This window comes from Pholcus phalangioides, unplaced genomic scaffold (genome assembly GCF_987345545.1).
Source record: "Pholcus phalangioides strain wild (caught in Gottingen) unplaced genomic scaffold, Ppha-v1.0 ptg000010l_1, whole genome shotgun sequence".
NCBI classification, from domain to species: Eukaryota; Metazoa; Arthropoda; class Arachnida; order Araneae; family Pholcidae; genus Pholcus; species Pholcus phalangioides.
Window position 1 is genome coordinate 36,351,176 of NW_028301603.1, and position 13,519 is coordinate 36,364,694.

General features: G+C 38.1%; 1 protein-coding gene across 1 annotated transcript in view; it reads right to left on the bottom strand.

The window, feature by feature from the left end:
* Window positions 1–12,780, bottom strand: part of LOC149081362 (uncharacterized) — a 110,836-nt gene extending 98,056 nt beyond the window's left edge. Inside the window, exon 1 of the mRNA XM_089238174.1 lies at window positions 12,599–12,780. Within this exon, the coding sequence (XP_089094300.1) occupies window positions 12,599–12,638 (40 nt within the window). The 5' untranslated portion in view covers window positions 12,639–12,780. The remainder of the gene's footprint in view (window positions 1–12,598) is intronic.
* Window positions 12,781–13,519: the final 739 nt, after the last annotated feature.

Genomic DNA, 13,519 nt, shown 5'->3' on the forward strand with positions numbered 1-13,519 from the left:
AATGAACAGGAAAATCCACAAGGAATTTCTACCTGAGGGAACGACGATGAATGCTGCAAAGTACATTGAAATTTTGACCCGTTTCATGAAACGTCTACGCAGGGTACGACCTCAGTACGCGCAACAAGGTTCATGGTTTCTTGTTCACGACAATGCTTGCCCTCACACAGCCAATATCAGTCAAACAGTTCCTATGAAAAAAGGGGTTGGTGCGAATTGAACATCCACCATACTCGCCAGGTCTCAATCCTCCAGACTTCTTTCTATTCCCACGACTCGTTTTGAAAGGAAAGAGATTTGACGATATTCATGACATCCAACGAAACGTGACGAGGCTTTTGAACTCCATCCCAAAAGAAGACTTCTTGCAAAGTTTCCAGGACATGTATAGGACATCTCAGCGGTGCATAGTAATGGGAAGTGACTATTTCGAAGGACAGTAAGGTAACTTTCGTTAACATTTCATCTACGTGAATGTTACAGGACTATTCACCGAACTTTATTGTCAGAGGTTGTATTTCGAAACAATAACATTTGCTTAACTAACGGGGATAGGAAAATTACCAGCCTTCAGTCGCTACGTGTACGTACTGATCACATCGCCAATAATACAAAAATATCCGGAGGGTGACCATTTTCCTTCTCTGTGGGTCCCGCGCTATATTTGTCAGATACTTTTTCCTTCTTTTCGTCTTCGTTTAGCAACTTCCCTGACGATTCGTCCCGGGGCCTTATTTGTCCCCAACTCCAGGGGAGCTTATTGTCTATTTTTTTTCCGAGACAACTGAGCTTGCCACATTTAGAAAAAAAAATTCAACAATTACCATCGTCGTATTGAAAATACCATACGGGGTACACATTGGTAATACGTATACACCAAATGCATTTACATTTACAAACATTTTCTATGTACAGTGGAACTTCGGTTAACGAGCTTAATTCGTTCCTCGAACGTGCTCGTTATGCGAATCAAACCCTCCCATAGGAAATAATGGAAACACGGTTAATTCGTTCCACAATTATTCATTCGGAATGAATAATTGTATAATTATTCATTGTATAATTGTATAAATAACTCGGCTTGAATAATTCAAGAACGACATTTTTTTTTTTTAATTTTTGGACAAAACAGAACACATTACAAAATACAAAGGAAAGACAGATGACAAGACAAAAATACATAATAAATAAACAAAAATGCATAAAAAGTAAACAAAATGCATAAAAAGTAAACAAAATGCATAAAAAGTAAACAAAAGGCATAAAAAGTTAACAAAAATGCATAAAAAGTAAACAAAAATGTACATACACATACCCCCACTTTGTGACCCTCAAGGGACTACTTGTCGTTCCAGAAGGTCGAATGATTTGTAATGCTAAATTTCTATTTCTCAAGCAACCTCCATTATTGTTCTATTATCATAAACAATAAACAGTAATAATTTATGCTCATGTGCACGCAGAATGATTGGATTTTCATAACGTCACAAAAATATGTTGAAAAAAAATTGCAAATTAAAACAATAATTACATCTTGTTCATAGTATTATCTCTTCGAATTTTGATTTAATCAATAATGCAAAAATAATAATATATATAATACAAATAAAATGCATATACTGGACGAGCCAATGAATTTTCAGAGATATTGACCTTGGCGCGCCTATCCTGGGCTAGGAAATCAGTGAACTTCCCTCTTGCGGAGAGGGCGTCTCAACATCATGGGTCCGCAGGAAAAGTGCAGGGTCGTCTTAAGAGCCCCATCGACTTCCCCTCCCCACTTGGATATAGTAATGTATTTTTTAAGGCCCCTGTAGTTGGATAGACATGCCTGTCAAGTATGCTATTCTCATATTTAAGCTCTCGAAAATTTTCACGAAATATCGTTATCATGAGCACCCCTTTCAAACTTGAGGCTCCCGGGCCGTTCCAGGGTGGGTCCACGTATTAAGACGGCACTAACAAAGTGTTTTGGAGTCACCCGTACTTGGCTGGAGAGAAGTAACAGCTTACATATTACATCCAGAAATTGTAGTACCAGATCTCATCATGTGCCGTCCCTTCTATGGATATGAGGAATCCCGGGCCCTGCTCATATGGGCCCGCGGGTTTAGATGGTCCTGGCTCCATGCTGTGCTATATATATATATATATTCAGAAAGTATTAACATTTTCTCCCACCCCATAATTCACTTGAAATCTATCACCTCGCTCTGTGTCTCTGAGGGCCCTCTTCAGCACTTGTCGTAGTTCTCTTTCATCTGATTTTCACCTGTGTCCCCCCCCCCCCTCCAGAATATCCCAATCACGCTAGAGAGGGCCATATGTCACCATGTAAGAACCACTGCAATCTAACATGTTAATAACGGAAATCATTGATCTGAAATATCTGCTGCTACTTACCGAATAAAACTAATGTGATTTTTCAATTGACATTGTAAAAGGTCTCTGATTGGTGAAATATATTGAAAAAAGGATGTAATATGATGCAATGAAATATTTCTATAAACAATAATAATTATTAAATTATCAAATTTGCTTCAAAATTTTAACGGCTGATATTTTGTAAAATAAAATAACATCAGTAAGCTTACAAAGTAGGACTGTCCTTGGTTCCGTAAGGATCCACTTTGATCTCAAGTACTCAATAAAGTGGTAGACAGCCAGACCAGAATTGAATTAAGGCTGATTCCCATCCCTATGGGCCGCCTGTCAGCATACAAACTGGCCAAGAAGGCCTACGAAGAAAGGAAAGTATATATTGTTTGTGTGTAGAATTGTGTTGTGCATATATGTGTATGTTAGAAAGAAGTCCAATAGGTCATGGTCTGTCTGTCTCCCTTAACACATTCAATGACGCCACAACATACTCAACACCACCACATGACACACAATATCATCACACACATTACCAAGGTAGAAAGTCCATTCGCTCGTAACACTCAATTCGGGTAGAAAGGGGGGAAAAAACCTCACATGGGTGAGGCCGTTGCCGTTGCTAGTTGATGCGAAGTACCGAGCACTGAGCTCTCGTCTTCTTCGTGACAATAAATAAACAGCGAGCGATTTGCTCGCTAACCGAACCACTCGTTAACCGAAGTTCCACTGTACTTTCCTAATATATACAAGCTTTGTTACATTTTGCATTTCACCAAAAGAACGGATTCGCAGTTACAAATTTCAATATCTGGGAAAAAAAGATATATATGTGTTAGACATAATGTGCTTATCCCGATTCATCATGTTACACTAATAAGCTGCGCCCCTACCCATCTTCTGGAGGTGGTAGTCTAGATAACGCGTCAGCATTTCCGGGTCTAGAACCTTTGCGGTAAGTGATTGTCACATTGTACCGTGGGAACGACAATACCCACCTTGTTATCTTGGCACTATGAGGAGCTAGGTAAAGTATGTCAACGGACATTGCAGAAATGACTTGGACTCGAGCTCCAAATATCCAAGTATCAAACCGTTTAACCTTTACCCTTCTATATCCGGCCCGTCACGCGGACTACCAGATCCGGCTGAATTGGTCGGGATAGGCATTTAACACTCTTTTATTCCATGGGCGGTGCACAGTGACGGGATGTTGACGGCTGCTGCGCGGGGTTCTAGGTCGGAGAAAGAGGATTATTTTACAACTACAGTTACTCATGAAACAATGACTAGCTATACGTTTGATTAATAATCGAAGAATTTCTAGTACAATAGAAAAAAAAAACAACAACATTAATTTTAATACATCAGAAAATCTAAATTTCTTTTTGTTATTATTAACCATTATGTGGTGATGCAAAAATGAGCAAGAGAAGAAAGAGTTGAAACGAAATGCATCGCAATTAAAGCTCCCCTTCTGCTCTAAATATCCCGAATTTGTTTATCACTATATCTCGTATATACACTGAAGAGCCAAAAAAACTGACCTTTGGCTCCGAAAGCCCATATCGATGATGTTTCGTTAAATGGTTCGCACGCTGACACTTGTTGATGGCCCAGCATTGAAATCTGCAGCAATTTGCGGAAAGGTTTCACGTCTACTACTTCACCAAACACCAACTCTGGCCATATCGCTATATTGCAATTTACTGCCATTAGTGAGATGGGTTGAAGTGAAGGTGCTGTCTATCGGTGGTCGCCTCGAGTTCGTTTGGGAAAATATTTTATCTATATCCTCCGTTGGGGTCGAACCCGGGACCCTAACAACAACCTTCACGATGGTAGACGAGCATCTTACCACCATGCCACTCGGGCAAGGGGTTCCACGTCTGTCACGTTTAATGATTCTCGTCAGTCCCGTTCTTGCATGATCTTTTTCCGGCCGCAGCGATGTCGTAGATTTAATTTTTTACCGGATTCCCGATATTCACGGTACACTCGTGAAATGGTCGTACGTGAAAATCCAAATTTCATCTCTACCTCGGAGATGCTATGTCCCATCTCTCGTGCGCCGACTATAACACCACGTTCAAACTCACTTAAATCTCGATGACCTGCCATTGTAGCAGCAGTAACCGATCTAACTACTGTGCCAGACACTTGTTGTGTTATATAGGCGTTGCCGACCGCAGCGCCGTACTCTGATTGGTTCCATATCTCTTTATTTGCATACGCCAGCCTGGGCCAGTTTTTTTGGCTCTTCAGTTTACATTCACAATAATAAAGCAGCTAAGATAAAAAAGTCATGAAATGAAACACCACTCTTCCATCGTAACTAGATTTATTATCCTCAAACGGATATAAAATCGATTATGCATTACTTTCAGTGAAATTATAAATCTTCGAAATGGATGACACTCAAATAACTTGATAGCTGAGCACAACGTTATTGTGAGAAATCTGAATCTAATCATCGGATTTAAAATCTTCATGAACTCTCATATAATTGGAAGAATACATACATTCACGAAGCATACATATTTTTTTTCGGTATAAATTAAAATAAAATTTTATGTTCTGAAATTTCTGGAGGGCGGGGCGTTGGTGTAATATCTTCTTCGGGGTCAAAGTTTCAGTTTCAAAGACGTAGCATCAAAAGTTTTCTTTTCATGCATTGCCGTCTTGCTGATTATGTTTCATATTTTAGTTACTAGCGCCCTACAATGAACCACAAAATTTTATTTTCGGACATTTTTTTATGAAACACTCGATGAATGTCTAAATTCAAATGTACTGTACATCGGACCCATTAGATTCTGAAGGAATCAATGTCGAAAAAAGACAACTAAATATTATTGTATTTGCACATCACTGTCGGTATTCTCAATTAACTTATGTACAATTTCAAATGATTTCTAGAACTAAGATCACTGAAGTACGATCTTTCCATATTTTTTCTAGCTCTTTGTGTTTTTCTAGCAAAACATACGCACACCAAGAAAATAAGAAGTTTCCGTCAAAAAAGTAATTAAATATCAGTTTCTTTCAAAAACTGTAAATTTTTTTACTATTGTTTTTAAGGATTTAGTGCGAATTCTATCTTCCACACCCTACTGCATTGGTTCTCAAACTTTTGTCACTCGTGGCCACATCCTGGAGCAGAAAAGCTAGGAATTTTTGCAGGCCCCCCGGCACAGACTTTCATGGGGCCCCTCTTATAATGAATTTATGCGTGAAAAAAGCAAAAAAAAAAATTAAGAATCATCCCGGACCCCGGGGCTTGTGTCATGTCAGCTCTACCTTTGTGGGGGGGCTAAACGCTCCTAGGAGCCACAACGCACACTTTGAGAAACACTGCCCAGCCGGCTTGAAATTAGTGATAAGAAAACTAGAGAATAGATTTTGATAAATACCACTGACGTCTCCAACATTTTTAGCCTCAACTCTGCAAAAGAAAGACTTCTAGAAAATAGAAAGACTTGTGGTTTTCAATATGAGACACACACTGTATTTTCACTCTCGCGACAGAGTACGTTTTTAATGGCTTTTGAGCATTTTTTTTTTTTTTTTAAATTAGAATCATACCTATACGACAAGCGATTAATGAGATTAAGGCAGCATTAGCAACCTGGGTATTAAGTGTGAAATGTAGAAAATAGATGCCAAGGAATCATAAATTCTTGGTTGCCAGTTTATTAGTTTTTTATTAGTTTTGATTTCTCAACAAGCCTGATACATAAAAGAAAAAAACTTTTTTGTACGGTCCCTCCTCTCTCGTATACAAACAAGAAATTGAATGATTCCTCAGAGGATAAACGTCCCAGCATTGAAAAGATATAAAACCCTCCAAGTTCTAATTTTCCATTCCGGGCTTATCATTCGTCGGTATTACGACACGTTTCGGTCGCGTCTCGCGTTCGTGGCGTCGAGTTCAGTCACGAAACGTGTCGCATTCAACGATCACGACATGATCGGAGAATAGAGAAGCAAAAATTAAAGTATGAATTATATAACACCAGGGAAAAAAGGATAAAAGATGAGAAAATATGATTACAGGAGAAAAAGAGTGAGTACAAAGTAAAAAGGGAGAAGGGAATTGTCATAGAAAATGTTTTGAAAAAGATGGAAGCACGTCTCTATGTACCGGAGAAATAGTTTAGCACTGAGCGTGATTCGTTTCGGTCATATCGTCTCGCTTTCAGGTACGTATTGCCAAATGCACTTGCCAGGTATAACATCATTACATCTTCCCCTAGATTCGAAAAGCGAAATCTCGTGTACTGATACGATCTCTGTATCGAATAATATTTGATGTGAATAACAGATTAAGTATGCATTTTGCCTCTGAATAATGTATATCTAAAGCGGGGAAATACCTGTGTGTGTGTATGCTTTACAAGTACGTAAATTCCATTTCTTTTCAGTTCATTCTAAGAAATTGGTGATGAAGATATGCCCTCATTTTTTTTGGCAGTGAAAGCACTGCCGTAAACCGGGGTGACTGCGCCGCTTTTTGAGGTTTTCCTTGATATTTTTCCCTTATACTTTGCGTAGGCCACTGGGGATTTTACTAAAGGTAGCCTTATATATCAGCTTTCGATTTCTGATATTTAATAAAAAAAAATTATGATGACAAGGAAGGGACAGGGAATGTTTCTTGCGTGGCACATAGTCGGCACCCCTAAGGGGTAACTATGTGTCATCACTTGAAACATTTATTGAACATTATTAACTAAGCATTATAAACTTAAAACATTTATTAAAGAAAACATTCATTTTTACTTCTTTTGTACATTTTAATTTGTTAAAACATAAACAAGGATAAAGAAGACTCAAAATGCTCATCTTAAAAAACAATACTATAAATACAGGGTGCGCAAGAAAGTAAAAAAGTAGACTTTAAAAATTCATAAAAACCGGAAAAATAACGGAAATAAAAAACGGTCTTCAGGGTTAGCATCGCTAGGTCGCAAGAATTATTTGACAGGAAAAAAATCTAAAAAACGGGTGATAGGTGGCGCTGACGTACACAAGTCAAAGAAAAGATACGCAAATAACCATCAGAATGCCTCCAAATCGTTTATTCAGCAGTATGCGTTCTACATGAACGCTACCACAGGGGATAACACATTGCAAGCGAGTCAAATCCAGCAACGGCAGAGTGCAGCAGGTCCACATACACGGTGTACGACGGTGAACTGGTTGCGGATTAGGAACACAAGTTCTTAATTTGCATAGTCTCATTTGCATATTTCCACCGAAGCCACTCGTGCCATCGCCACCTATCGGCTGTTTTTTTAGGTTTTTTTTTCTTGTCTCATATACCCAATAATAAAGTTGTTGTCCTGTCTCTCCTGATACCAATGAAAAAATTCCACGTTTCTAAGTACAATATTCGTATTCTGAAATCGGAGAAAAGTTGGGAAAGAACAGCATAAATGAGGGATAGGAGCATTAGTTTTCCCTTTTCCTTCATACCATTTCCCCGATTTTTGAATTGAAATATCTTGGCGAATATTGCCTTCGAAAGATGGAATTTTTTTCTGTTGGCTTAATATCCTAAGTTATTCAATGATAATGTTCTGCTTAAGTAAGTGATTTGGGTGAAATTACTCAAGTGAGTTGGGAATATGAAGTTTTGAGTGATGGGGATCTGCACCTTGAGTCATTTAAATGTTCTGAAAATTAGTCGCGGGCCGCTTAAGTGACCTGAAACTGCCGGAGCAAGCGATGAGGAAATGTGGCGTGGCTCACTCAAAATATCTGTGAACATGCTACGGGCTACTCAAAATGTCTGTGAACACGCCGCGAGCCACTTAAATGACCTGTAAACCAGACGCAGGACGTTTAAGTTATCTGAAAATGTCCCGCCTAGGTCATTTTTACAAAATTATGTTTGAGGTCACGGGTACATCAGATGATAATGAGGACCACATTTGGCCAATGGGACATGGGTTAAACATGTATGAAATAGGCTTTCTTCCGTGTATCAGCATGTGTGCAAAGTTCTGTAGAGTAAAGTAAGTTCCGCAGAGGACGAGTAAAAGTGTGATAGGAAAAGTTGTACCTTTTGAGAAATCAGCTTTACAAAATTGTAGGCTTGTCATTGGCAGAAGAATATCCTTTTAAACGCATTTACCTCGCCAATGCGTTCATAGGGTTGAACAACCTCATAAAATAGAGGGACACGGATATTTAGAAATAGTTAAAATATATTCGCAAATTCTTTGTCATCCCCGACAAAGACAAAAGTGTCTATGACTTGTGGGGCTTGAAACGCCTTTTTGCGTTATAGACGACGCTGAGTGAAAAACTGAAAACTTGTGGTTTCATCAATTATTCCGCCTACACACAAACAACGCGCGAGTCGATGTTTGGCACCAATAAAATGTTAAATTTACAACGAACGAGAGACTGAATGATCCATGGCGTGAATCAGTGTTCAACCAAATGGTTGACTGATGATGTTCTGTCCCTCATTTTGGAGGCCATTTTTTTTTTCTTTTGCTTTTTTTGGTCTTGCTTAGTTGTAGAGGGGGCCCCCCCCCTGGTAAGTATGCCGTGAGGTGGCTGTCAACCGCTACGAGAGGGTGTGTCTTTCTGGGTGTTGCCATCCCGCCCAGCAGAATAATGTCGACGATGAATAATTAGTCTCAGGATCTGTCTCCGTATTTCACTTTTACGCGTGCTTTCTGGAAACGGACGGAATCAGGAAGGAAATGAATTACTATTTCCCCCTCCCGACTCCAGAAGAGAAATTATAACTTCTCATGACACTTGTTCCCCTGCCTTTACTGCCTTTTCCGCAAGGAAGGATATTGGAATGGACTTGCGGGATTTCGTGTGACTGATATCAGAGTCGAGGACCTTGCGGTAGGGCTTTCGAAGTCGGTTGTTGCGAGCAGTTTCATAATGGAGCCTCCATTTAGGGCTGTATTCACCCCGACATGGTTTAAACCGTAGTCAAAATTTGTGGATAATAAGTCAAGATCCATTGGTTAAAATCCTGAATTTAACTAATCCGTGTCGATCTCTTATCAAAAAATTGTGACTGTAGTTTTAAATCATGTTGGTGAATATCGCACTTAGATTTTCACAAATCGTATACAGATTAGTGGATGGTACAGTGGTGGAAGAAATTATGTTGCGAGGAGAAAAAATAGCGATTGAGGAAATGTAGCATTCGGATTTTTTCGAAATTTTTGATCAGAGTTGACGATATACAAGGGGAAATGGTATCTTGAAAACTCATTCGACAATATTTGCAATACTTTTCAGTAATTTCTTCTCTTATTGCTACGATCCAAAAATGAAAAAAACAACAGAAAAAATATTAACTACAAGACCACTCCCGTTTTCTAGCGTCACTTACCTAATTTGCACATTCTTTTCGCAAGGCTTTCTGGGAGCCTTTCGGATCATTCGGCATGTGCGTTTTTTCCCGCGAAACTAAATCCATAAAAATGAGACGAGACAAAAGTCGTATCTCTTATAGAAAAAGGTAAGGACCCTGGTTTAAAAAAAGTGCGTGTGGAATTAATTTCATAATTAAAAGAGGTAAATTATAGTCAGCCTATGGTTAGGGGTCATCGATGGCATGCCATCATCACATGATATAATTGTCAAAAAAGGGGGGGGGGGGTCACGCTTCGAAAAGTTTGGGAACCACTGACAATCGTCATGAAATGACAGGAGAAAATAAAATAGAGCTGGTGTAAGAAGGTGATCCATGAATGGGAATTATTTATAGCTGGAAAGGAATTATGAATAAACTGGCTGTTACCCGCGGCTTTTCTCGCTCGCGTGGTTTTGGCAATCTGAAAATTGCCTGGCGATCATTTCCCCCGCATAACATTTGAAACCCCTCAAGACCTCCTAGGGCAAGGAGGTCTTGAGGGTCCTCCCTTACATTCTAGAATATACATTTAATATTGAATGAATTTCATATTTATAGCTTCAGCGGTTTCGTCTAAGCAATGACGAAACTGGCAATGAATCAATCAGGCAGTTAGGACAGGGTGCATTGTAAACGGGGAAGGGACGGGGTATAGCATTATAATGCCGAATCAGTGATCCTAGAGGTGACTGACTAACTGAGGTAGATACATTTTCTCAGGGCGTACCGAGTCTTTAAGACTCCCATAAGCTTCCCTGTTTGATGCTGCTTCGTACGAGCTGGATGAGATCCTAGAGGTATACTTCCAGTTGGAAAAAGTTTCCAAATAACTTGTAGCACTCATGCATGTTATTCATGTTCCAAGGGAATTGTAGTCATTGCATTTTTTTTTTTACATTTTATTTTACAGTCCCCGTCTGCCCGAAAGTTCAGTTGGAAAGTTGTTGCCTTGTCTGTCCTGATGCAAAAAAAACCCCCATCTCCAAATGCGGAAAAAACACCGTTTTATCGGCAATTAACGCTGTTTTTCCCACATTTCTGTTTTTCGAATTCGAATATCTCAGTGAATATGGCACTTAGGAACATGAATTTCTTTTTGTTGGCATCAGGAGAGACAGAGCAAGCACTTTTTAATTGGAAGTTATAAGAGAGAAATAAGGGGGACCGTATCGAAAGTTAATTATTTTATTCTAATAACTATACAACTATGACATACCTGAGTACGACACGTTATTTGGAAACTTTTTCTTACTGGAAAGTATACCTCTAGGATCAGCATTTCGCCAGTGAAAGGTCATAGACCTACCCTCTGTTTGTGATATTCCCTGCATATATATTATATATATATATATATATATATATATATATATATATATATATATATATATATATATATATTATTAGTTTCGTTTTTGAGATTTCAAATTGAATCCCTGATGTTATGGTAAAACACGAAAGAAGTACTTACTATACATATCAATATATCAATTCAGATTTTCAAGAAATACAAATTAAGTTATCATTATGGCAAACGCAGCCATAATGATAACACAGCCACATTGATGTTTTATGTAACAGTTGAAAGGACGAACATCATTGGACACTGAGCAGAATTTTTTTTTTTTCGACAGCCTAACGGTTCATAAGTGAATCTTTTCGTTGCTGTTATTCTAAGATCGGATACTCTGAGTTATTTTAACCGATCTGTATCTGTCTAGTGTGTACCCGGCCAAAAGAGGCAGTCTGGCGGCGTACGGATTATTGATCCACGATCTACGGAATTGATAGGAAACTGTTGAAAAAAGGTATCTTGAAATGAACCTTCATTTTTTGTGGAATTGATATTATCAATTTCCTAAATCAAATTAATTTAACAAAAATCTATACAGAATGTACGGAATCGCATGAAATCGGCCATGATAATAAAACATATCCATAACAAAAAAAAGATCTCGGAAATTCATATTCTCACAGAGTCCTGAACTTATGAGGAACTCTGACATGCGATAACATATCCAAACGGCTTATTTCAGGTTGTTGAAGTTTCACGAAGTTTCTCCTCTTGTTGAGTCTCTTAAATTCCCAAATTCCCAAAGTATAAATGTTCCCGATTTTTTAGTTTCGTGATAAAGGGAAGTTCGGAAGTTCTACCTAGAACGATGTTAGAGATATTGCACTAATATGACCTTTACAGTTCACCCCCATAAAAACATAATGAAAATTTCAAAAAATACATATGTAAACATAGGTGATGTGTTCGCATATTTTTAATTGAAACAATACATCAGCAGGGCAATTCAATTTCTTAGAGTTGGATTAAATAGCTAAACTGGTTAATTAAGGCTAAAATGTACTGTTCGCCTTAATTTTTATTGTTACCTATAACAAATAAAATCTTGCTTAGCAAAGAATGAAATCTTATTTTGAATTTCGCACAAATTTTATAACTCTGTGAACACGTAAAATATTTCAGCAGTTCTGATAATAAATGACTGCGACAAGGGATCAACTCTTTCCAGATAAAAATGCATTGTACCATATATCATCGTATTTTGTACTGAAATAATACGAAAATATGTACTGTCTGAACTATCGAGAAAGTTGAGACACATGGAGGGTTCAACTATTTGAACATTCAAAAATTGAAAAATGCGTGTTTTTGAAAATTTTTTTGCACCTACCTATACGTAAAGCAATTTCATCCCTGAGAAAAAATGAAAATCATTATACAAAATAATACTCGTAACATAATAACTTGAAGTTATTAAAAGTTTTCTTTTAAAGAAATCAGTAATTAGAATGCTTATAATAATATAACACACGCACCTTGAGCAGCGAGCATCAATCCGGCTAACACGGCCAGCATGTCCGACTGTCAAAAATGTCCAGGGAAAAAAAAAATCCCAATGGGAACTAACCGTACAGAAAACACGGAGCCTCAAAACTCGAAGAAAGCGCGCGAATTTGTGCGATCGAATCCGTTCCGTTGGCGCGAAAACTACACTCTCATTTAGGAAAATGATAGCATTATATGATATTTCCCCCTTTTCGCAGTTTTCTTAGCAAATCAACAGATTGCGTTAGAGCAGCGCCATCTAGTAACGCAAAGTAAAACCAACATTATGAGTTCCGAATCAAATGTAAAATGGAAATATAAAAAAAAACACACAAAAATATATATGAAACAAAAAATTAAAAAATTAAAGATATATATTTAGTGGATAAAAATTGTTTAATTTTGTGCTTTTTAAACCTACTTATTGAGTATTTATTTAAGAATAAAAATAATTTATAAGTATATATAAGTGTTCTATGTTCTATATATGTATTCAGTTCCCCACTATGGCTCATTGATTTGCCCAGGACAGATAAAAGCAAGGAAATATATCAATTATCTTCATTAAATTACTTAAAGATAAGAGTAGAAACATACAAAAGAAGGAAGGGGTACACGCAGTGCTACAACTGCCAAGCCTGGAATGGGCACACAGCCCGAAATTGTTTTAACGAAGCCCGCTGTGTCAAATGTCCAGAAAAACATCACACATCACAGTGTGATAAGGTAAAGGGTAAGGACTTACCAGTGTGTATAAACTGTTCCTTAAATCACCCGGCGAGTTTCCGAGGATGTAAAAGGTACCCGGGGAACCTAAAAAAATCTGGTCCTAAAGCAGTTACTGGGTCACAAAAACTTAGACCACCAAAGCCCAGGCTTTCTTCCGTCACAAGTTCAAGTGAGGATGAAAT